The sequence below is a fragment of the Corapipo altera genome, unplaced genomic scaffold (genome assembly GCF_003945725.1).
Source record: "Corapipo altera isolate COAL_440 unplaced genomic scaffold, ASM394572v1 54, whole genome shotgun sequence".
Taxonomy (NCBI): domain Eukaryota; kingdom Metazoa; phylum Chordata; class Aves; order Passeriformes; family Pipridae; genus Corapipo; species Corapipo altera.
This window is the reverse complement of record NW_020884902.1, coordinates 866,608-892,357: the sequence shown is the minus strand read 5'-3', so window position 1 is coordinate 892,357 and position 25,750 is coordinate 866,608. Positions and strand designations below refer to the sequence as shown.

The following is a 25,750-nucleotide window of genomic DNA, read 5'->3' as shown; positions in this document are numbered from 1 at the left end:
CCACTCGGACCCCTTCTTCAGAAAGTTGGAGGCAAAGGGAAGGAGGGGCACCCCACGCACACCCCTCGCCTTATTCCCGCAGCCTCCGCAGCATTCCAGGTCCCCGGCTCTGGCTCTGCCCTGTCCAGCGCCAGGAGCCAGGGCCATCACACCCCCATCCTGCCCGTCAACCCCGGGCACCACATCCCTGCCCACCACCTCCGCACCCGCGCCGGGCGGAGGGTCCGGCTGCGGGAGTGCCAGCGGGCGGGGAAGGGCAGTAGGAAGCGGGGGAAGTGGGAGGGAGACGGGTCAGAAGGGTCCGTCTCGGGAGATGGGTGGGGAGAGGCAGCGGGCGAGCTGGGCTGTGCCGCAACGCCCCTCGCTATAAAACGGAGGGGCCGCGCTCGGAGCAGGAGGAGCGGTGCGGCCGGGAGGGAGAGTGGCCGGAGTCCAGCCCAGCTGAGTGAGTCCAGCCCAGCTGAGTCCAGCCCCGCTGAGCCCGGCCCAGCAGAGCCCAACCCAACCCAGCCGAGCCGAGCCGAGCCGAGCCCGGCGCGGTACGAGCGCTGCCGGGGCTGAGCCGCCCCTCTGCGGGCGCTGCGCGGAGCCAGGTAAGCGCGAACCTCCCGCGGGCGCGGAGCGGCCCCTGCGCGCCCCCGCGGGCTGTGCCCCGCACCTTCGCCCCGGGGGAGGGAGATTGTGGCACAACCTCCTGCTGAATTTACACTTGGCTTACATGGCGTTGACAGAGAAAGGATCAGCCCCAAACAAGATGCAGGTAACTTAAGCCCCGTGCCCCGGCTTGCCCTTCAAGGCCCGCTTGCTAAACGCGCACAACATAGTTTTGGAGATGACTGAGCGTCCCACAGACTCACAGCCATGCTGTGTGTGAGCGCTCGTGTCCTGTCAACACTTTGAGGAGAAAGCAGAGGCACCCTTTGGCAGAAGGCACAGTGCAGTAACAGCATCTCACCATCATGGGTCATCCCATCAGCCTACAAAAACCAGCCCTCTGATCTCTGGTCAAGATCAGATTCAGATGAGCAAATAAATTTTTATCACTGTGCTAAGCTCATCATAGAAATTAATCAAAAGTCACCAAAAGTGATAATCATGATTTTTGAGACTTGTGCAAACAGTTCAGTTTCTTAGTGCAACAGGCAATCAGTTAGCAGCAAGTATTGGTTTCATCAAAATTGTGTAGCATACACTTTCCGTAACCAGATTTATCCTTTTTCTGCAGAAAAAAAAAAAAGAGCAATCTACAACCAGAAATCAGATTTTAGTTAGTAAAAGTTAAATTGCTCCCCCTACCTTTATTTTCTCTATTTTTTTTTCCTTTTTTTTTTCTTCCTGGCATTAACCAGTTTCTAAACTTCTTGGATTCACACTGGACTAGAGTTCTTCAGCAAGTTCAGATGAGATCCTGTAACATATTTACTGTCCTTCCACTCTCCATGCTTTAAAACACAATGTTACCAGTTATTTATAGGCACAAACCCTGTATTCTTCCAAGTCAAGTAGTGTATCAGTAACTAAGTCAGTCAATCAGATCACAATATGTACAAGCAGTAAAATTGCAGCATTCAGTTACACCTCTTTCTATATTTCTGCAAACACCCTAGAATTAATGAGATGTATGGCAATAAGCGACAGCAGGATTCTGCCCAGAGCATGCGACAGTTAACTGTAAATTTCCATGACTTCCAAAAGTAGCAGTACTTGTTTGGATTGTGTTGTACTGCATAGCATGGGACAAGCTAATAAATGGGCTCAGTGAAATCACAAGGTGAGGGTCAAGAGAGATTTTTTGTTTAGGGGAGGCATCTTCTCTTTTCACTTGTGTGAACACACAGTGCTAACATGATTAGATTTTTGTCTGAATAGGAGGATTAAGTATGGCCTGAAGCAGGTAATTACCATGATGATGTAGAAACGCTCTTTTAGGTCTGTTTTAGTGTCAGACAAATGTTTCATACTCCTGACTATGGCAGTCCATTTTGCTTGTTGCCACCATAATCTTTTAAATTACAGCATCTTTCAAAAATATGAGGTGCCTACAAATTAAGCTTTTGCTCATGTATTAAGAAGTTCAAATATATGCCTTTCCATGTATATTTCTATATTTCCACTATGTATTTCTATACACTTTTCTTCTCTACAACTTGAACTAGGTAGCAGAGAAAAATCAGTTATGATTATTGAGTGCTTCCTAGTTTATGTTGCTAAACTGAGAAAGCAGAGTGGTCCTGTGCAGTTATGAGAAGTCACGTTTATCATTGAAGTTGAATATAGCTGGATTCATTTTCCCCTTTTGTCATAGTAATAGATGGAAACAGAGTTAATTTTCACACTGGAGGAGAGCAGAAGTCCACCCATTTCCGATGGTGTAAGGTGTTCCTGCCTTCCTGCTTCAACACAGTACCTTACTTGGACTGGACAGCATGTGCAAACTGCAGATAGAAGTTACTGGTTTAAAAGGCAGCAAATACCAGCCTGGAATGCCAGTAACAGCACTGCAGAAGTGAGGAGAGTGCTGCCTTTTAGTTTCAAACATCACAACTCAACAACCTGCTTTTTACAGTCTTAGAACAAGAAGATGCATGATTGTATTTGTGTTACCTGCTGAAGGAGTAATATTAGCTTTAATTGTATTAAACATTGGAAAATGTATCTCATTTCTGTTTGTAATTTTTGTACTATAAAAACAGAGGCAGATGCAGAATGTAAATGTGGTGATTTATTTACACTTTCTAGAAATGTATGGACTGACATGGAAATAAATGTCAGAGCTAATGCCCATTAAAAATATTACTTCAGATAATGGGCACTGACTGCATTTTTCTACTTCTAAGTTTTCTGCACTGTGGTAATTTTATCCTCCATGTTTGTTAAAGGAGTGTATTTAAATAGTCCTTTTCTCTGGCACTGCCTGTTGTTCCTTACTACAGTCACAGTAATTAATATGGTAACTTAAAGTTGCATAAATTACAAACTCTCATTACACTGTCCTGGTTAAAATCCTGCATATGCAAAGGTATAATATTAGTTGAAGATATTTTAAGCAGTCATAAATTACTCTTACTTTCGCACTACCTCTCCTTTTCCTCTGGACCTTCTTGTGTTCCAGAAGCTACTGGTCTCACCAGTAGTATTCATAATCTCTCCTGTGGCTATTACTGCCCAAATTTTAGAGCTCCTAATCACACTATGAGAAGCATCTAGCTGTTTGAGTGGTTGGCACATATCTGTCCTCTGCACGTCAAGTCTCCTCTTCTACCTGGTGAGTTCATAAAAGGTCGTGTTTGGTCTTGACGTGGATAGAGAACATGGATTTTAATGCATTACTTTAATCCAATACTATGTCCGAGTTGCATTACAGGGTTAATCTGTTGGGGTTTTTTTCAGCTGAATTTAATCATTATCTTCCAGGAGACCACCTCAATAAGAGGAGAAATCAACTAAAATTTAATTTGTATATGTTAAATCTAATGCTGAGTTGGGGAAATGGGTTATCAAGATTCATCAGCCTACAAGTAGATTTGCTTGGGCTCTATATTAGATACATGAAGAAAAGCAGCCAAATGGCCAAGTCAGGGCAAGGGTGGTGGACAGCAAAGCAAAATATACCCATCCTCTATTTCTGATAGTAATGCTGGCAGCACAGCAACCATCATCTCTTTCCAGAAAGAGAAGTGTAAGCTCAGAATCTTTTCAGAATTGCAAGCACAGTAAGGTTGAGAGCTTACAGCTGGAAGGACTGGGTCAGGGTATAGCCTGGACACTACAGGTCCACAATGGTCTGCTTGTATTCTAGGTTCTCTTACATGTTTAGCTAAATCTCTAGCCCTTGGTTAATCTTGGTTCAGTTTTAAGCCTTCTCTAGCTTATTGCTGTTGTTTGTGCCTTATGCTCACAACTGTGCAACAATTCCATCAGAAATGCAGTGACACAGATACGTGTTTTACCATGTGTTCCTCTCAAATATTAATTAAGAATTTTGAGGTATTCTTGGATAGCGGTTCAGATTTTTGGACAGTTAGTCCTAAGGATGACTACGGTGTTCTTGAGAAGTCAGCCTCTGCATTGATAGGATCAGATTTGAGAACCTAGGTAAGGTAAAACGGCAGAACAAAGAAAAATTTATAGAAATCTCATGGAATTCTGAAAACAAAATGAAAAATGTGGATCACTTATTAAGAGAGGGAAAAGTGGAGGGATGACTTACATTGTTCTTTTCACTTATTGTAGGATTAGTTTCCACAACACCAACAGGAATAAAGAGGTTGCTGTTGCTGAGAACTGAACCTCAGCTACTTACCTGGAATTAACTGTTATGCATAGTTGAAATTCTTGCATGTAAACACAAGGTGAGTTCAGATATGTTGGAGAGTTTGAGTAGGTAGCAGCCTCATGTATGCTTAGAGTTCAGAGATGTACAGACCTCATGAGGCCAAGTCACTGCAGCCTGAAGAACAAGAAAGCCTCCAGCAAAATTTTCAGTGCCGTTGCAGCTGTATATAAGAAAGTTACTAATCACAGTATCATTTTCTGTCTCCTTCTTCTGATCCTAAACACCCTGCAGTGAAAAGCAAGCTCAGTTAGCTTTTGCTAATGACAGCATTTCTTTTAGTTCCATTTCTATCAATAACTTTTTCTTTTAAGACCAGTTTCACCAATAAGACAGTGTACTTCTACTGATAACAGTCATACCATGTTCTGTACCACATCCTAAAACTTATTCTTTACCAACAAAAAAAAAAATTGCCCAATGTACCATAGAAGAATCTTTGCCAGTTTTGAACATTTTGGGGAATTTAGCAAATCTGGCAAACAAGGGGAGTTATGATACTTGTACTTATTTTTTTTACCTCAGTTGTAACAAACAAATGAAAAAAGGTTATCTTGACTGTAAGTCCTAGCAGCTGTGATTGTTTGAGACAAAGCACAAATGAAATAGAATTGCTGGTCTAATCATTTATGGCCTTATCTTCAGATAAATGATGGATTATACTAAAATTACTCTCAGCTTTCAAGTGAATTGCAACTAAGGATGGAAAAATGTCATGCTCCAAATGGCATGCTGTTAGTATTCTCTGTTGCACTTTTATGTGAAAAAACTACAGATTTTGGCCTGTCAGGTGTCTTTTGCAATTTTTGTTCCATTTGGGTTTTGTTTGATAGCAAGCTGTCCAGATATTTACTATATAACAACACTAGCTAGAATGCTTGGTTACTATTTGTGGTGTTTATCACTTTTTATTGTAGTTGAGTAGCATTTCTCTTATAGGCACAGAAAACGGGTAATAACTGAAGACGACCTCACAGCAGGAAAGTGAGATCAGATTGGCAATGCATCCGTGAGTGGCATGATTGAAGACAAGACAAAAAGCAGGCTGCAGCAAAAGGTAACTGGCAATATCTAAGGAAACTAGTACTGAATTTGGGCAAGGTCAATATTTAGACAATATTTCACTGCTTGAGGTGAAAGCTATAATTGGAGCTATGGCCAGAACAAAGAATGAATTAACAAAACTCCTAATTTCAGCTAATTCACCTATTCCTTTCTTTACTTCTAGGTCATTCAGTTTTGTCAGCTACTGATAGATCCTTGGCTAGTGGAAACTAATAATCAGTAGATGAATTACAGCAACAGAAATAGAAAATAAAACAGTATTCCTGAATCCACTCTGTTTTCTGAAAACAGAGGATACGCTGAACAAGAGTACCTCAGCTTTTCTAGCCCAGAAGAACGCATGCAAATAGTAAAACATTCCAGAAAACCACTGAACAGCTGTACTTTCATGTTTAGGGGGCTTACGCAGGGAGAAAAATGCACTAGTTAACTTCTGTAAAAAATGTTCTGTTGGCAGTTATCCTCCATTTAACCCTCCTGTAGCATCAGCACAGCCTGCCCAGAGCCTTCACTAGAGGCAGGCAGCACATGATGTACAAAGATGTAGCCTGAGCTTGTTTATTGAGAAATCATACATGCCCCTCCCAATCTAAATTTATAGGATGTATGTTGTCTTTGCATCTTTTTCTTTATAAACTCTTATTCGTTTTCCTCTCTTCTCCTTTCTTCTCTCATTCTTGTTGTCCAAGTCTAAAAGTTCATACAATTTTACTTTCTCCCCTTGCAGAGGGGAGTTAGTCTGCTACCACTGGAGTTGCTCAGGGTTTTCTCCCTCCTCAGGCTCTTTACTTGATGTACAACAGTCAGAAATTGAAAGTGTGGGGCAAGAATCAATATGTGTTTTCAAAGCAGGACTCAAGCTCTGCTGTTAGATTTCTGTCAATAGTTTTCCTCCTGATTTTGTTATTAGCAGCTTGCCATGATTAGACAATACAGTTTTTCTCAAACCAGGTAAAAAATATTTCTTCATCTATGGGCTTCCTAAAAAGTACTTCAAAGAAAAAGGGTTTAAAAACATATTGCCTTCAAAAACGTTTTATGATGCTGCTCCACGTTCTTAAACGTACCATCAAAAAAAGTCATGTCAGTACAGGACAGCCACACATCCAAGGACTTGCACAGGAATTTTTCTAGCACTAAAGTAAAGCTCATGTAGCACCTTTGGGAGAGCACACTACTACTCTTTCTGGGCTTCTGTGCAGTTACTTTTGCTTGAGAACCAAGACTGCACTTCCTTGAGGCTGTGATATGTGTGATATACTGATTCACAGTATCATAGCTTAGCTCGCTCCAGCTGTAGCAGCTGCCTTTGTTTTGCTGCCTCTGTAGCTGGTCCTCACTACGCACAACGAACATCTCAGGACAGCAAAGAGAGTTCACCAATTAATTTTACTTCCAAAACAGAGCAATAAATTTTACTTTGGAAGAAAACAGGAAACAAGCTGTACAAATTTGGCAGAACATCTATTTTGGTATCATTCTATCAAGTATGCCACCTTCCAGACAAAGCACTAAGGACCATAGTAACCTGCTTTTCCATGGGTGATACTTTCACACTGACCTGGATTAAGGTGTGTGTTTGACCTTTCCTTCTCTTTGATTAACCCCTTAGCAACTCACTAGTCCAGTTGACTAATACAAAAATCACAGATACTTTGCTTGTCGTTATATCTGTTTTCTCAAATTTTCTTCTAGTTCTCATAATGATCTGCCCTTAACAGGAGTTTTGTGCAAGTGAAAGCACAATTGGGCCTCTATGTTTTCTGTGTTATACTTACTAACAGTTACAATGATACTAACTTCTCTTGGGCTTAGCTGCATTAACATTTTAAAAGATTTTTTTTGGTCTGAATAAACTCTTGTACTTTGCCAGTTACTCAGACTGGGTTTTTTTTCCTTTCTACCTTTGGTTCCCTTTTTCTGACCCTAATGAGCGATTCATTAAGAAGCCTCCATGCTGATCCTTTGCTTTTAATCTTTTAACTTTTCCCTCCAGGCTGTTCCTAACATTCTCATTTAAGGAAGAAAAGTCTTTTCTGAGGGGTACTGCTGTTGTGTGATATTTTCCCACTGTAAGGATGTCTAAATTAATTATATAATAAGAAAAGTAATCAAGTGTCTCAGTCAGACACAGTGAACCAAATCCTATTACAGATCGGTGAATTTTGACATGTGGAGGACAAAGCTTCCTCTGAACTAAGGTGTCGAAATCTAACATCCATTTCCTTGCACAGAAATCCACAATACATTTGCCTTTGCTTCTTCAGTAAGACAAACACTGTTTTTCAGCATTAAGTCAAAAGAAAAAAGGTGTTCAATGCAAGGTTTGCTTTCCTCGGAGCCATAACACTGACTAGTGGGAAATTATATGGAAATCAAAAGCCCTGGTATTGGAAATGTAGTGATAAATATTCCATATTAGTTGATTCAGCTAATGTGACAGACTCTTTAGTGATACTGTTGTGTCTGTGTCCACACAGACATGGTGCATATTTATACTTCAATTTATGTTTTCATTACTCAAAGCAAAAGATTCTGTTACTCACTTTAACCATATTGGTGAAAAGTAACAGGAATGGAATTCATTAGAGAGTTTTAGAGAGTAGAAGTAACAATATGCAACAGGAGCTACTCTCAGCCAACTGATCTAACTTCCATTAGATTAGGAAGTGGAACACTACTGTTTGACAGAAGTCTCTCCGTTTCTGGAGTAGAAGAGGAGAATTTTAAGTGTTTCTCTCCCACTTTCTCACAGATTAGCCATTATTGCAGATGAAGATAACTATATTGCTCTGCACAATGCATTTCTAGAGCTTGTTATGAATTTACATGTGCCTTCTATATTTGGGGGGGGTTAAGGTGGAGAATACTATGTAAAAATAAAAAGTACATCCTGCAGAAGGGACTGCACATTAAACCTGTAAAACTCTTGGGTACATCATGGCCCCAGCCTGGTGATTTAGCTTAATGGCAGGAAAATGTTTTTTTGAGGATTAGCATATAGGTAAGGCTTCACACACATCAGAATGTTACCACGTCTGTCAAAATGTTACTGATTTGCTTTACAACTTTGAGCAAATCTATGTATGTAAGCTCTCATGTGGCAGCTTTCTCACTGTTTTACAAGAAAGTACAGAAAGGCAGTACCTTGTACCAGAAGAGTAGAAGTAATGTTATTTTGCTGAGTTTGTTGCTCATCAGGTTATTATCTCACCTTTAACTAAGGAAAGTCGTTGAGGAGTCTAAACTGAAAACATAACGTTAATTTTTGCCTCTGCATCTTCTGGCTTACCAGAAGAGTTAAATGACTCTAGGAGAGTGGCAAATGACACTGTGGTCTCTAAATAAAGTAAACTACCAGGACAAAGCAACGAAACCTCTATTTGGTCTAACTGGAAGTTCCACAAAGAGGTCCTATCATGTCCCAGCTTTGTCTATGATGTTATTAGCTCTGTCCCCTACCCTTCTTCCTAGAAATGTCTTTGCCTAGAGGAAGCAACAGAAACCTAATTAAAACATCACTTTTGGTAGATTTATACTAGTAACACGAGTGATTAAGTCTTTCACAGTAAAGCTGTAAAACAGAAAAAGGCCAAAGATGTAGAAAAATTCTGATTTGGTTCATGAGGAAACAATTGCAGCTTTGGCCTTTCCATTCCATTTTCTGTTGTGGTCTCTGCCAGCAACAGAGAAGGTGCCGACAGTGACTGCATATTGCTGTGGGGATGTCACTCATGCATTAACCATTTTAGAACATTATAATTTCTAATTTAGATGCATGAAATCCCTTTTTCTGCTAAATTATTAACAACCACTATTATAACCAAGAGTTTAAACTTGTATAAATTTTACCTGTTTTTACCCAGAGGCTGGTAAGCATATACTTACTGACCTCACCCGGTATCTTTTCTCAGCCTAGATTGTAACACCTTTCTTACAGCCAGTCCTTATCTGGCTATACTGATTTGAATTCTTTTTTTCTACCTCCCTATTATTATACTTATTTTCCATCCATTAATGATATATGACCATTTTATTATTTTTACATTCTTAGCAGAATTTAGGAGATGTTTTATCCTTAACCACATTTTTTTTCTTCCTGGACCAAAAAGCAAAAGCAACCCAGGTTTCATGACCAATATGTTTCATTTCACACACATTACATGGCAGTACAGCTATCCATTATAAACCAAAGGATATAACCATTTACCCTTGTCATGGGCAAGGAATCCCCATGAGACACATTGGGACCTCCAGGTTATGTCTAGATCTGCAGCTGTTGTCTTTATAAACTCAGATACTGTTAAAAACCAGCAAAACAACAAGCTAATTGCCTAGACGTCTCTCTGCACTGCTCAGAACATCATCTTTTCCTTAAACAGCAATAGCAGAGAAAGGCTTTGTCTTGCATTTGTAGCAATTTGTGGAAGTAGCCTTTATTCCTCCCAAAAGTCCACTCTCTAGGTGATAACTGCCTTCCACTGGACCAGGGCAACCATTGGCTAAGAAGATCTGGACAGTGAAACTTAAAAATTCTTTCAGTGTTGGATGCACAAACATTCATTTCAGCAAGAAATAAGAATGACCAGAGTCCAGTGATACTCAAACAGCAGAGATAATGTCTTGGAACCCCTTATTAAGCTTTGCATGCTTGAAATCACGGTAATATAAAAGAAGTTCTCCTACAAGTTGGGAAGGAAGAGCAGTTGTTGTTATTGCTGTTTTTCGCATGCTGAAGGAAGCACCCACAACCTTCAGTGAAGAGGACAGGTTAACGGATACATGAAATGTCCAGGAAGTCAAATTGTGATTTTATATACGATCTGAAAGGAAGTGAGATACCTCAATCATTGCATCTGATCTCTGTTGTTAGAAGCAGGCATGACAAGGTTTGCTTTCAGCAGTGCTTTTTATTGCAGTAAGGTTTTTTTTCTCTCTTGCCTTTCCACAATGTTTTTAATATAAAGCTGAAATATAGATCTGGGTCACACCCAGAATTAATGTACATTCCCTTAATTCTCACATTCGAGGATTTCAAAGTAGAAGATTATGATTCATTCCATATGGAAACAATGGTGCCAATGGAAATTTTAGATGTGTGGTTAGGTGTCCAGAAACTACATTTGTGTAGGATGTGCAATGCTGTGTAATTAAAAAAAAAAAAACAGAACAAACAAAAAACCAAACAAACCAACCAAACAACCCCCCCAACTTTAAAACTTCTTATTCAATGGAATTAAGCTATTAGAATGGAAACTTAAAAATTCATCGAATTATTTCACTCGCACTTAACCAATCTGAATTTGATTTCTCTCTTTTATTAAAAATGATCACATGGGGCACACTATATTTTATATAGGCAATTCCAACTGCAATAAAGGAAATGCGCTAATCCATTTGTTTACTATCACTCAGAGAAGTAACCGTGCAGCACATAACCTTTCACAGCTCAAACTAATCTCATTTTTATTCGTTCTGGGACTTGATGGCTTAATTCTTGTTAACTATTGACTCTTTCAGGTACTTTCAAATACCCTAAAGATATTTCATAACCAGGCATCAAATCTGAAGTTATGAACATGCAGTAAGATGTATATTCATACTAAAATAGTAGCTTACATTATGTTGTCATTCAAAAATCTTTTCATGTTAATGCTGAAAACCCTAGAAATTCTAGTCTTACCTTGATCTGAAATGGCTTTATTCTTTCTTTCTCAGCATCTGATGTGCATTGTTACCGATATGAGGAGATGACACATCCCTGAGAAGCAGGCATTAGGTTAGCCTCCTGATTATGGATCATTTTTATCTTCCAGAATGGTGTCAATCTTCCTTTTTGGTAAAGTTAATGGCTAGAACAGAGATGCAGAGATCCATGCTGGATTGGTGATGGTAGTTAATACCCTTGTTTCAAAGTCTTAGTATGTCTAAGTGTCTTCAAGCCTCTTTTAGAAAAAAGGGCAGTTCTTTACCCTGTGGTATAAACAAGGGCAGGGCTGCCTCCTGCTATAACAACTAATTTTCATATTTGAAAAGTAGTTCAGCTATAGGTTTAGTAACCTAGATAAGGAAAAGTGATCTTTATTCCTGTCAAGACAGAGCAACCGAGGTGACAGGACACACTGAGATTCATCTTTCAGACATCTTTTCTGAAGCTTTGCATTTTGATGTTTAATTTCAATTTAGTACTGAAATAGAAGTATTAATCTAGAAATATATTTTACTTTGAGTATTTTTTCGGTTTTAAGTTACTATTCTCTGGATAATTCCATATTCACATGCCTTAAAGTTATATAATACCTAAAATATATTAAATACCAGAGAGTTTGCAACACATTCATGCAGCCTTGGTCAAAGAAAGAAAACAGAGATTGCTCTGATGGATAAAGGTGAAAGAAAGAGACTAGAAAATTAGATAGAAAAGTCTAACAGATCAGAGCCAGCAATGTCTAAAACCACCACATCACTGATCTTCCATAAGAGATTAAACATGTTGACAGTGTTCTAAAGTACAGTTCTACATGTACTAAACCCAAGAATGTTTTCCCTGCCCTTAACAGCAGAGAAAACAAAATTATGTGTGTTCAGAGGAGATCAATGTTTACTTTGAAACCTAAAGCTAGATAATTCTAAAATGAAATCTATAAACTAAAATAATTAGACTTACTTTAAACCAAAAGACTTTTGGCTAACTATAGTGAGTGCCCTGTGGATCTGCCAGTCAATGAATTTTGTACAAAAGAACCCCTTAATCATTGCTATACTAGCATTTGCTAACCCGCTAAGTTCTAGTGAGATTGAGAAACACTAGTGAAGTTGAGCAATCCTTTCTTGGCATTAATATCTGCAAGTAAAATTTTATAGAAATATGTAGATCAGGATTTCCCAACTTCTTGGAAAAAAACCCCCATACACGAGGAGGGAATTGGTATAGTTAGTTTTGTTCAAAGAGCTAAGTAGTAGGAAGAAATATTTCCAATGTTTCTGGACTCTCTAAGCACTATGAGAATATATGCAAACAATAATCCAAACTTTCCCTGCTGCTGCAACTGCTGACATTATAACAGTGTGTTATCACACTGCAGGCCGTTAAAAAAAAAAAAAGAAAAATTGTCACATATTACACTTTAGTATATTAGGATTCAGTGTTGCAAAAATGTACTTGGAAGATTTTATTCAATACTCCACAGCCCCCCCATAAATTAGCAATTTAGAAGTGGCCTTTCACTTACGCCAATTTTTGCCTCATCAATTCGTAATGCAAAGTGCATAAGTGTGCAAGATTAGATTTCTTTATTCTTTGTTTTAAATCTAACCAACTGCTTGCTAGTTTTCTACCTCTATATATCCCTTCTATTCTTTCTAAGTGCTCCTATTTTTAGCAGCTTCAAGATATAAACATTGTATGCTTGTACCCAAACATCTCTTAAGTGTGTAGAGATACACTGACACTGTATAACCCCTTGGACATAAATATCAGTCTTACTTATCTGGCACAGAACAATATAGCACATTTTTTGGTTTTAATTTGCTTATCTACTATTTTCAATAAAATAAATGTCATCATAACAATGACAACCTTTCTTCTCTATCTGAATTAAAAGCTTTTTGCCCTTACTAGCATTAGGGAAATATTTACTTAAATAGATAGTTTGAAACAGAATAGCACCATGACGCACTGACACTGTCCAAAGGCCTAATGGCAAACCCAGATATATTAGTGAAAGTGGGGGTGAGGGGTGGTGTAAAAAGTGTTAAATATGCTTTCATTTTCAAATTATTAAATTATTTGCAATTTGTGAAATATACACACCATTTGGATAACAAAATGTGCATGCTCATGTTACCTCTCAATTTCCAAAAATCCCTTAAATTGCTTTAAAAAAAAAAGTAGTTCTGAAGTGTCAATTTCAACAATAAAATATCTTCCTTCAAAACTGGCTGATATTTAAAAAAAGAGTTGTATGATTAACATCATGCCTAGTTAGTTTTAAAATAATTGTTTAGTTGAATGAGTAGGTGTCACTGCTTTTCCATCTGCATTGTTAAAGTAAACTATACTTTTAGTCTCTTTGAAAATATTCTTCTTAATTTGTCTCAAATTAAGATTAGGTAATTTAAGATGCATATGTCTTTGAAAAAATAAGATACCAGGATCTTATTCTGTGACTTACCAGTGCAAGAATTGGACTGAAGGTTAGCAAAAGCAGGAATGTGCTAGAATAGAGAAAATTAGATATAAGCTAGTAGATAGTAAAATGAACTGAAAGTAATTCACCCTGGTACATTATATTTACCTAAATGCAGTAGTTCAATTACAGGTATTTTTCATTGTGTTTTGCATCTTAAATTGTCTTCAAAAAAGGGGATATTTTGAAAAGTGATGGCACTCGAGTATAAAATATAGCAATTCTTTTATTTTAAGGTAGGAAATACAGACCTCTAGTGGTCGAAACCTGTATGATATGAGTTAAACTTCAAAGCAATTTAAATGCCACTGTGCTTCACTCTGTTACTTTCCTTTGCGTTTCCTCCCCCACAATCATTCAAAATCACTCTCACACCCAATTCCACTGTTCAGACATTCCACAAGGACTGATTTTTCCCAGAGAAAAAAAGCCCCTTCATCTGTCCTTTTTTCACATAAATTTTATGACTGAAATTGAGTAGTTGAAAGATACTTGGGAAGTCAAGGGAAAATTTATGACAGTAGTCTATGAGAACAAACAGAAGAGAGATGTTGATTCTTTTCAGAATAAACTCTGAAGCCATCATGCAGAAGGACAGACTCCTTTGAAGTGTGCTGGAGAAATTAAATAAAGAAATACAGAGAGGTTCTTACAGAGAAGGTCAGAGTACATAAACAATTCACATTTACAAGGTAACAGTAACTGGTCCTCTGCTAGCACAAAATAACTAATAAGCAATTTAGGTTTTGATGTTACAGAAGAACCAGATCCTAGAAGGATCACAGGGAGTTTATTTTCCAGCTATATAGAGCTAGCACAGGTGAAGCAGGCCAGCTTCAGCTCTTGCAAGGGGATGGCACAAAGAATCCACATATAGGTTAGAGAATTAAAAAGATAAATACTTCTAAATAAATTTAAAAAGCAAACACCGCAAAATTAACAGCAATTTCAACAGACTGGCAGCTGCCTTGCGGGAACTGACCAAGCTGTTAAATGGAAATGCGTAGGCCAGTGCAAGGTCCTGCAAGTTCTGTTTGTTCTCATGTCAGAACACCTCCTGATCCAAAATTGCAAAAGCAACAGCCAGCTTGCAGCCACTAACACAGGTCTTCTGAGGTTTGCTTTCTGTTCTTGGTGTTGATGAACTGATGTACAGTGTCTGGTGCTGTACTACCTGTTGCAGTTCCTTTTCAGTAATCTTTTGATTTATTGTCATTTACCATGAAGTCAGATGCTGACCCCTGTGGAAGATGGTGGCAGTGATGACAAGAGCATACTGTAATGCCAACATGGTTTGAATTACATACCTTTGTTTGCATTTCTTTTTCCCTTCACAGTTCACCTGTCAACTCTGGATTAAAAATATTTAGGAAAGCCATGAGTGGGGAATGTAGACTGTTGGTACTAGCAAAAGAAATAAGAGAAAGGTAAATGAATGACTTTGCAATGGTAATGCTCAGGAACTCCAGGAAAGCAGAGAATATGCTGAATATGTGTGTGAATTAGAAATAGCTATATTCACCAAGGCCATGAGCATAAAGGGTTTTTTTCTGCTGGATAGGGAAAAAACTCAGAAAGACTATGCAATAAAGGATGTGTAAGTGTCATTACTTTCTCAGCAATTAGAAAAATGAGATAGAATAAATTAGAAAAGGGGGGGGACTAAGCACTCAAGATAAAGGAAAAAGTTTATGCCACCAGAAAGAAATAAACATAACTAATATACTGAACATATTATTCCAAACATTTTTCATTCTCTCTTTTCCCTGTGCAATAATTTTATATAAAAATAAAATACAGCATCCTATTAAACATGGAATTATCTTCTCATTTGTAAGAAAAGCAAATAACCCACCTACCTTCAGAAATAAAAAAGCTCACATTACCTAATGATAAGGTGGCTAAACTGTGGCAGGGTTGGTCAGCCTGAGTTTATTTAGTCTTTGTCAAAGCAAATATCAATAATACGTTTTTGTTTAAAATCTGACTTGGGGCACCTGCTTACCTATTTATAGCTGATGAAGTTCTCATAGAAAGCCACAGTCAGTACTGTCTTATCTTTCAGTGGGCAAAGAGCTGTTTACCTTGCATAAACCCAGCATTCCTTGCTTCCACAGGCAGTTTAATTAGGATACATGTTCAGAACAGAAGCAATGAATGGAGTGGTAAATAATAGTTGGTAGAGCAGTCTGAAGCATTTCATTATCAGTGACTTATTATAATCATTGTAATTAGAAAAGATAAAAGGTCAAACAGGACAGTAACATACAACAGGAGTTTGCTGCTCACCAGATAATTTGTTTGAAATTGATGTCACCACACCACTCACAGTTGCATCAATTCAATCCTCTTAGAAAAAGCTCCTTGTGTATCAGCCTTAAAATGATCCAATTATCATTATGTTAACACAGGTCATTTGAGATGCTTTACATGGATTTGTCAATGTGCACAATTTCAATACTTGCATTTAACTGGCCAGTGGTTTAACCTGCTCTGGTGAATTCTGGCAGCATAAAGCTGTGCCAACCATCTATTTCGGTAATGATTTTAAAGAATCTGCTGTTCCTTCCATGTAAAAGTATCTGCTTTGCATAAAATATATACAACTGTAATCCTGGGACAAGGGGGTGAACTGTGGCAAGTGAGAAACACAGCAAAACTGATGGTGGTATGGAAAAGAAATCATTGTCTATAAAGAATTCCCATTACCACTGCAGCCCTCTCTCACCACTCAGCACTGCCGTGGGGATACTGCTTCCAAAACAAACTGCCTTCTCCTATATTGAAGCTTTTCCTAATTCTCTGAACTTACAGTTGTGCTCAAGGACTCAGATCTACTTGAGGATAGCTCTGAAACTTTAGAATTTCCAAAAAATTTAAAATTCAGCTTGGGATTAGCAGTACCTTCCTTACTGTGCACCAGATATAAGGCTCCTATGAGGTTCATTCTCACAGCAACATTCAAACTGTTTTCAGATGTACATATGGCTATCCATGTGTTTACCCAAAACCAACCACGTTATGCCTTTCTGCTTCCCTTTCATTTTCTGAAAATAGTGATGGATTTATTTCATTTATTGACTGTTATTCCTTAGTGTAATTTAAAACTGATAACATACCAAACACATCATTTGCACAATTCACTGACTTCAGTGTTATACCTTTAATTTCAGAAGGGTTACACAGTCTTATACAGGTAGATTGAGGTATCATACTATTTCTTGACAAATTCCTGATTCTTCATAGGGATTTTTCTGCCTTTTTTACTTTCCAAGAATTACAGAATAAGCTCAGGGAATTCAGTATCTCAGAGTGCCAGACACAAGTTTCCCAACTCAGTCATTTTTTTGTTTATTTTAACACATTTCTGAAAATGTAATATAATCTCTGTTCCACTTTCTTGAAAGAACATATGCTATTAATTAGCATCAACTAAAGCTACTACTGACATGGAACAGTACAGGTCACCATGTCAGTAGAAAAGGGAATTTGGAAGCAAAACAATACAACACTAAAGGAGTGTCTGAAGCAACCATGAGAAAATTGCCTTGGCATCTACCATTGCACAGAACCAACCCCATCAAACAGGGAATATTCACTTTTGTCTTAGACACTGAATCTGTCACTTAGTACACACAGAGCAGGATATTCTTGCCAAATAGTATCAGTGACTTGTTAATCCAGTCACAGACAAAGGTATTGCTTAGCCTTAATTAGACCCTGATCTACTTTATTGCAAGTTGAACTTGCAGTGGTGATTTCTGCACTACAGTTTCATACTGCAAAGTTCTGGGCTGCAATTTTAGTGGGTATATAAGTGAGCAAAGACTGTGAGTGACCACAGAGCACCAGCAGGTAGCTAGGGCAGGTCAAATATTGCCAGACCTTGATGTTGCATAACATATCAGTTATTGTCAAATAGTTTTTTATTTCTTGGACTCTTTCACAACCAAGGGATGAGATAAGAGGATTTATCTTGAAATCTTTTTATTGTGGTTTCCCTGTCCTAGGGTAGCCTGACCTTCCACAGAGCCAAACACAATGTATTCGAGATTTGGCACAGTTTGAAAGCCAGGTTTTGCTCAGGCTGTACTACAGTGCCACATGTGATAAGAATGATCCCCCCTTTTATGTGTTTTCTCTATTTGCTTGACTTTTTAATTTCTTAAACAGTGCAAAAATACTGGACGTAATTTTGAGGCACTTACACCAACTGAGGAAACAAGACTCACAGATTCACAGAATGAACTGGAGAGACTGGGAAGTGTTGCATGGCACATCCTGGCAAAGGCTTTATTAGCTGCATTTTACTAGATATTCCAAACCTGACAGAACTAATCAAGAACCTAAATATTGAAATTACCCTGCTATCTTATTAATGTAAACATATAATAGAACATGAGCTAAGACAAAGAAATAACAAGTCTTTTTAAAAGCTAACAGAGCCAAAGGGTGGCCTCATTCACAAGATGCCGCCTGCAGCCTGTATTCTGAGTTCAATTCCTGGCTCCACCTTAGACTTCCTCTGTGGGCTTTGCTGAAACATATCTATGCCTCACTTCTCTATTAAAAACACAGTCTATCTGGACTAAGGTTTGTCTTCCAACAAGAGCAAGTCAAACACTAAACACAGTAGCATTCTGGACTTAACAGCAATGTCAGTGCTGAACCACTCAAATGATGAGCAGCCCCTGTAACAACATAGCTGGTGTATATGTAACGATGGGCATCTCTTCTTTCTGAAAGCATCTGTACTGCCAGGGGTCTTAGGGTGTGTCTATTTAGTTATGTAAAAGTAACTTACACTCATAAGGGTTTTGTTTGCTGTTTGGGATTTGTTTTGTTTTTAAAGCCAAAGTATTTCAGTTGATCTTTGCTTGAAGCAGCACAAGTTGGGTTTGGCTGACAGCTGTCAGGAACTTGCAAACGGCAATAAACTCTGTGATAACTATCATTTTTAAATTTTTTTTTTTTAAAATATCCATTATTTTTGAGGGAGGACTGTCTGTAGACTCTGGAAAATATTTAGTATGAGAGTCAGTTATACTGCATAACCAGCTCTCTAAAGTCATAAGTCATTAATAAGGAAATGATTCTTGCAGAACACACAAGTCCTGGCAAACCCAAAAGGTGCCTTGTAAAGGAGATTTCATACCATTGCTGTACCCTTAATATGGTCCAGAAATACAGCTTCAGTTCTTGGATACATAAATATGCCAGTAACTGAAGAAGTGATATGAATTGTTGTTCCCTCTTGCACCCTTCTTAAACTCTTTGTACAGTTATTAATGTGCAATGGTCAGCACGTCTGGATTTTTGTGGATTTTTTTTTTCCCCTCACTAGTAGTTAAATACCATAGTTCCAAGCCAGATGGGGAGCTAGGTAACCTCTGAATATTTAAGGTATCTATGGTACAACAGAGTACTAGGTTCTGTGTGTGTATTTTCGTATTTCTCTGTGATGTAAAAATTATCTTAAAGAATTAAGTTTAATGTATAGAAAAAATTTCTAATTATTAATCTCAGAGATACAAATGAGTAATCAAAATTCACTTCTTTTCTTAATGCATTACACTTTGTATTTACATAATTAATTAGTATTCAGAGTGCTTAAGTTTAGTTTCTGAGATATCTGAATAACTTTGCTCATTAGATATGTCACCTATTTATGGAAAGAAAATAACCTAAAGACTTCTCTGAATTTATAGTTATCTGCTATTTTCAGTCTCTCGTTATTTTTTATATATGTTCACTAACCAGTATTATTTTAAATTGAAACTTTGTTAATTGAAAGAAGTTTGTTAGATTTCATTTATATTAAAAAGAATCTAACATTTTTCATCTAACTCCCAACATTCTTACCCCTGTTTTATTATGCAAAGTCTGTATTAAATTAAGAATTGGTTGAGAAAACACTTGAAGATGGCTTATTTTTCAATTCCAAGACACTTTTTTTGTGTTAGACACAAAAACTTGATATTTAATTGAAACTTTTAAAAAATTTAATCCCTATCATAAATACTACTTTCTTCCTCTTTTCCCCTCCTAGGTGTGAGCTTCATACTTTATCCCTGAAACGAGGCTACAGCTGAAGAGATCAAGATGATTCCAAATTACTCCACTGAAGAAAATGTTAAAAGAATCCACGTCGACTGTCCCGTTTCAGGGAGGCACAGTTACGTCTACATTATGGTTCCGACCGTTTACAGCATCATCTTCATCATAGGCATATTTGGGAACAGCCTGGTCGTTATTGTCATCTACTGTTACATGAAATTAAAAACAGTGGCCAGCATCTTTCTCCTAAACCTAGCACTGGCTGACTTGTGCTTTTTGATAACTCTGCCCCTCTGGGCAGCCTACACGGCCATGGAGTACCAATGGCCTTTTGGCAACTGTTTGTGTAAGTTGGCGTCAGCCGGGATAAGTTTCAACCTCTATGCCAGCGTGTTCCTGCTCACCTGCCTCAGCATCGACCGCTACCTGGCCATCGTGCACCCGGTGAAGTCCCGAATCCGCCGTACCATGTTTGTGGCCAGGATAACCTGCATTGCCATCTGGCTCCTCGCCGGCGTGGCCAGCCTGCCCGTCATCATCCACCGCAACATCTTCTTTGCCGAGAACTTGAACATGACGGTCTGTGGTTTTCGGTATGACAACAATAACACAACACTCCGGGTCGGATTAGGTTTGTCCAAAAATTTGCTGGGCTTTTTAATTCCTTTTCTGATCATATTAACGAGCTACACCTTAATTTGGAAGACCTTGAAGAAGGCGTATCAAATTCAAAAAAATAAGACTAGAAATGATGATATTTTTAAGATGATTGTGGCAATAGTGTTTTTCTTCTTCTTTTCCTGGGTTCCTCATCAAGTGTTCACTTTTCTGGATGTGTTAATTCAGTTACATGTAATAACAGACTGCAAAATCACCGATATCGTGGACACAGCTATGCCCTTCACCATTTGTATTGCCTACTTTAACAACTGTCTGAATCCCTTTTTTTATGTTTTTTTTGGAAAAAACTTTAAAAAATACTTCCTTCAGCTAATTAAATACATTCCACCGAATGTCAGTGCACATCCAAGCCTAACAACAAAAATGAGCTCCCTCTCATATCGGCCACCAGAGAATATACGTTTGCACATTAAAAAAACTCCTGGGCCTTTCGACACCAATTGATGCATTTTGCAATACACTCATTTTGAACAACCTTGAGTATGAAGCAGCAAGAATGACAAGACTCATCTGCAGTCCTGAACATCACAGCTTACTGCTCATTACAGAGACATTAGATCATCTCAGAGAAATCATACTGTAAAGATTTAGCGGTGGCCTTCAATCTTACACCGTGAAGAGGACTGCTTGGTTTTCATTTTGTTTTTCTTTACTGAAAGCAACATAAATGGTGGACAGGCGTGTCGGAGTTCCTGCCAGCATCCTGCTGTTTACTCAGAACTACAAAAGAAGGGTACAGAAAACTCCTATCTTAAGTTCAGAGGTGTTTTAAAAGGAAAAGCTTGTATAAATTATATGAAATACAAAGAAGCTGTTTTGCATATATGTGAGCAATTTTGTTCAGGAAGTTAGTGGAGCTATGTTGCTTCTTGGTGTTTTTTTAATGACATAAATGTCCTATCATCATATTTATAATATATTTTCAAATATATTCTATATATAGAGGCCCAATTTTAAACTCAAATGGAAATTGAAGGTCTTTGAAATTGGTCTCATTCTGATTTATGCTACTGTTTTTCTTTTTTTTTTTAATGGTAATTTTTTCATAATAATATATGCAATAAAATGCAGATTTATTTATTAAATATAGAGGAAATATATTTTTAGATTTATATTCCTACTCATACATTTCAAACATTGCTTCAGAAATGTACATTTATATCCCAGTGTGTATTTTTATAGTAGTTTAAAAAATAACTATATGTATGTGCGCACAAAAATGAGGTTCACTCAACCTTTCCTTCTGATAAGCCACACTGTCTTTGAAGAACTTTACATACAGAGGGAGTTGACTCCATAGTCTGTATGACCAAAAGTAAAATTCTCTATTTGAAAACATGAGTTCTGGGAAAGAGCTGATCAGAAAATTTCAAACTATTTTTGTATAAGAACCAGGGTGTTCAGTGTGAGAAATGACCAACTAATCAAATCTACTTAGTCTATAAAATTCCTGCACATTTAGTAACTCACATTCTGATTAGCAAAAACATGACAGTGTTTATATATGAGTTTAACTAATAACACTTTTAGTCCCGTCAAAAAACATCCAAGATCAAACTTTACTCTTGGCTTTTATGGAGTTTCTCTCCATTTATACAAAACTATGCCTAGAGTATTTGCTCCCTGTAGAAACTTTTTTATGTGTATGGAACAAATTCAAATTTATACTAGCATAAATCAGAACTAAAGTCTGGCTCAAGCTCTCAATACAAATGAGGGGGGAAGGTGATAATAACTGTCGAAGGTTTCAACTAATGATATCATCATTTGTCCTTTTTACCTCAAATAATGAGCTCCAGATAATATTTATTCTTGATTGACACGCATTTACTGTCTTCAGAGATAAAGTTCATAAATACTTTTTGACATTACAAAACTTAAGAAAAATTCCAAAACTTCCCATGTATCATGCAGACAATTACATGACCCTTGAGAATTAGCAGTATTTATAATTTTCAGAAATTTACATCTAATGTGGGTCTGTCTCAAGTAGTAAGTGCTTGGAGTATCAATGTTTTCTGATGAGCAAAATCAAAACACAGCAAAAAAAAAAAAGTTATTTCTGTAGTTTAAAACTTTTCACGGAAAAGTGGGACTACAGCCAGGTCTAGGAATCTTAGTGCTCTTTCATTCACTTACTTTAAAGAAAATTGTTTTCAGTTTTGACTTTTTTCTTCTAGCTGCAAAATGGGAATAATGTATGTGTCTATTGATATATGCCACAAGACATGGTGAGGAGTCACTGAAACTTCTAAAGCTGTATATTAAAAAAATGATCTTTCATTAAAGGTTTAAGTTAAGTTAATTGCAAGCTAGTATCTCAAAATTTGAAGCCTGAACATGTCATTTAAAGACATAGTTAAATTATTATACAGAATACTTTATAGTTAGCTTATGTCTGTCCTTACGTGCAAGCCAGCCATTAGTTTAAAATGAATATGGCAATAACCCTGTGCATTATAAGCAGCATCCAGAGCAGTACCAGTGCCCCAGCTCTCTGTAAGCTGACAAAGGACTGACAGAGCTTGCCATTTATCTGTATGATATTTTTTTCATGTACCTACATGCATGTGCTAAGCAGCATCAGGAGCTTACCCTGACAGAAGCATCTCTGTTCAGCTGTAATTCAGTGTACTGTGCTTGCCACCTGCTGGATGCAGCCAGAAATATGTTTTTCATCTCAAAAGTTGTTATAGGAAGAGACAGCAACATTTCCCTGCCACCTGATGAACCTGGAGATCCTTAGCTGTGGCAAAAATTCTGTAGAAGTTAAGTACAAACTTGCCCATCTGGAAGACAGTTAACTTCCTTGGCAGGGTCTAAGCAAGCATTTCCTCATCACCTGCTCATCTCTTTGGCCACTGAAACCCAATGTCCCCAGTGACTGCTATAGGCAGCTCATTTGCAAAATGTTGATTACATTAGTATAAGAGCCATCTCAAAGAAGAAATAAAAATCAAAGCCATTGGTTACTGATTTTGCTAATTTCATGCCAGATGCTGTATTTTTAAAAGACTGTGTATCCTAGGCTGCTGGTGCCACCTGTGCCTACTTGTGTCATGGGAAGAAGCACAAGGCTGGGTTGCTACAGGAAAGGTAGGAAGGGATTGCAGCTGGTTTACTTTGAGGGCAAGACTGACCTTGAATCAATAGGCAAAGAAAGCAGAGGGCAAAGCTGCTGTTAAATAATGGCGCAAAATTTTTGTTTTGCTAAAGAGTAGGAAATCAGCTGCCAAGAATAGTGGATTCTAGTTTAGTGTTCCCATAAAAGGAAAAACGTAAATCAACAAATACTGCAAAGTATCCAGAGGTAAAACTGTTCAGGAACTCTAACTGGGTAGTGACAGGAAGCAGACTTTAGGAGCACAGAGTTACTGTGTACAACCACCTCCTGAAGTTCCAGGCATCCCCACAACGCCCCAAACTGACAGCTAATAGAAGAGCTCCCATTTCCCTAAGGACACCCACACCACCTCCATCATGTATCCAGCTGCAACCGAGGGAGGAGCAGAGAAACACGTTGTTGCTGAGCCCTAAAGTCCCCTGCCCACCTACGAGTTGAAAATGCTGTGCTGGACTCTGTGCACGGGGCACTGGAGAGCACACGGAGACAGAGGGAATGGTCTGGCCTTTGCTCTGGACCCTTGGCAGTGTGGTCCCTACTGAGCACAAGTAGGAGATGGCCAGAATATCCTTTGATTCAAGGAGCTACCTGGTACCAACAGAGAAGGGAGTAAGATTTGGCTCTGTATGACATCTTTGGGGAACTCTGGGTTGAGCTCGCTTAATATCAAAACAGAACTAGCTGTAGATATTTGAGAACAAACTCCCACTATCTTAAAGAATACAAAGTTAGTTAAGATGTAATAGTATGCTATTATTTTTAAAAGGAGTATCCACAGTGCTTTCACTCAGGATGACTAAAGTAAAATAGTTGACAAACTCTTAGTCTATCCCTGTGCTCTCCTGGTGTGAGGAACTCAAGTCAGTACTAATGGGGACAGCGTATAGGCCTAAATACAGGCATCACAAATCCTGTCACAGTGATATTCTGTTGGTTTATTTGAATGAACTTTGTTTTCTGCTGAATAATTACTAAATCATATTTGACATGCATATGCATAACATTTATTTCTATTTATTGTGCAGTAGTACATTATATGACTCATGTTTCATGCTCAGCTCTCTACCTGCTTGCCCACTATATGCCCATCCTAAATCAAACTATATAATCCACACTAGTTAGCCCAAATTCCAACAAAACCACTATAGATACAGTGGGAATTAATCTGGCTTCTTGCTGTAACAATTTCCTCATGTTTACATTGTTAACCAACAGGTTGCAGAGTAAGCACAAGGCCAAAAGTCTTTTACCAGCATTACTATTTAGGTGATAGTTTCCATCATCTACTTGAAATTGTGTCAGCAGCAGAGGATACAGTAGGATTCCCAGGTTTGGTTTAGTTTTGCTTGAATAGCTTCAGCAAAGGTTTCTCTTACTGACCCCAGTTTTAGGTATACTAAGGTGCAAGTGTTCCCAGGGAGATATTTGCCACTGAAAGGAGAAACAAATACTTGGGAGAGGGTGGTAGGAAGCCTAAAGCAGGGATTTGCTGATTTTGGAAATATAAAGTGTTAAATGTATTTATTTTTATTTTTGCAACAGATTGGAGGCAGGGGGAGGGCACAAAAAAAAAACCAAAAAACAAAACTTTCAGCTTAGTTAAATCTTCCAGAAAGTTTTGAGAGGTTCTTTTTAAGTTTCCTAATAACATCCTGCTCAGTTTGGAACATGTTATACCATTCTTACACTGCTCACAAAGTCAGGGTATCCAGCTCTGCTCTTCTGCATCACAATACAGGCTTGGCCAGACCATCATCCCACCAGCTTGTGCAAAGTGAAGGCTGCTCTATCAGTCACTGAGTCCACCTCAACAGCGACCTCACAACCAAGGCTGAACTAACAAATCCTCGGAGTTAACAGCAAAGCCATCAAGCTCATTGTCACCAGAGAGCCCTGCAGATGTGACTCCACTGCAGGGACAGGCACAGACCATGTCTGAGAACAGCATTGTGAGATCTTTTTAGTGGACCAATGCCATGGCCTGCAGTTTTGTACTCCAGTAATTTAAGTAACAAAACTAGGTTTTATTTTCTTTTCAATATTTTTGTGCAGTTGTAACTTGTGAAGTGATGGGTGTTAACGTTTTCTGTTTCCATAGAGATAGTTTTACATTGTAGAAGTTTACTACAACTATAAAACAACTTTTATTGTCTGAAGTATTACTAAAAACATACACGTCATCAATAAATGTGTTTGTGAAAACCATCTCCACTGCTGTATTAGACCACTCAAAGCAAAGAGAAATGGTTCTGTATTGTTGTTAAGTACTGCACTATTATCAGTGTACCTTTAGCTATCTCT

General features: G+C 38.2%; 1 protein-coding gene across 3 annotated transcripts; it reads left to right on the top strand.

The window, feature by feature from the left end:
- The first annotated feature begins 552 nt into the window (after window positions 1-552).
- On the top strand, window positions 553-21,404 carry AGTR1 (angiotensin II receptor type 1). 3 transcript variants are annotated; one of them, XM_027650471.1, is made up of 4 exons: window positions 563-593; window positions 3,113-3,265; window positions 5,273-5,390; window positions 19,637-21,404. In XM_027650471.1, the coding sequence occupies exon 4, from the start codon at window positions 19,690-19,692 to the stop codon at window positions 20,767-20,769; it is 1,080 nt and encodes a 359-aa protein (XP_027506272.1). In that variant the 5' UTR covers window positions 563-593; window positions 3,113-3,265; window positions 5,273-5,390; window positions 19,637-19,689; the 3' UTR covers window positions 20,770-21,404. The 3 variants fall into 3 exon arrangements, with proteins under 3 accessions (XP_027506270.1, XP_027506272.1, XP_027506271.1); XM_027650469.1 differs by lacking the exon at window positions 3,113-3,265 and having other exon boundaries at window positions 553-593; XM_027650470.1 differs by lacking the exon at window positions 563-593 and having other exon boundaries at window positions 3,036-3,265.
- Window positions 21,405-25,750: the final 4,346 nt, after the last annotated feature.

Excerpts from the sequence above, each read along its gene's own strand:
- AGTR1 (XM_027650469.1), top strand. The coding sequence starts at position 19,690 with ATGATTCCAAATTACTCCACTGAAGAAAATGTTAAAAGAATCCACGTC.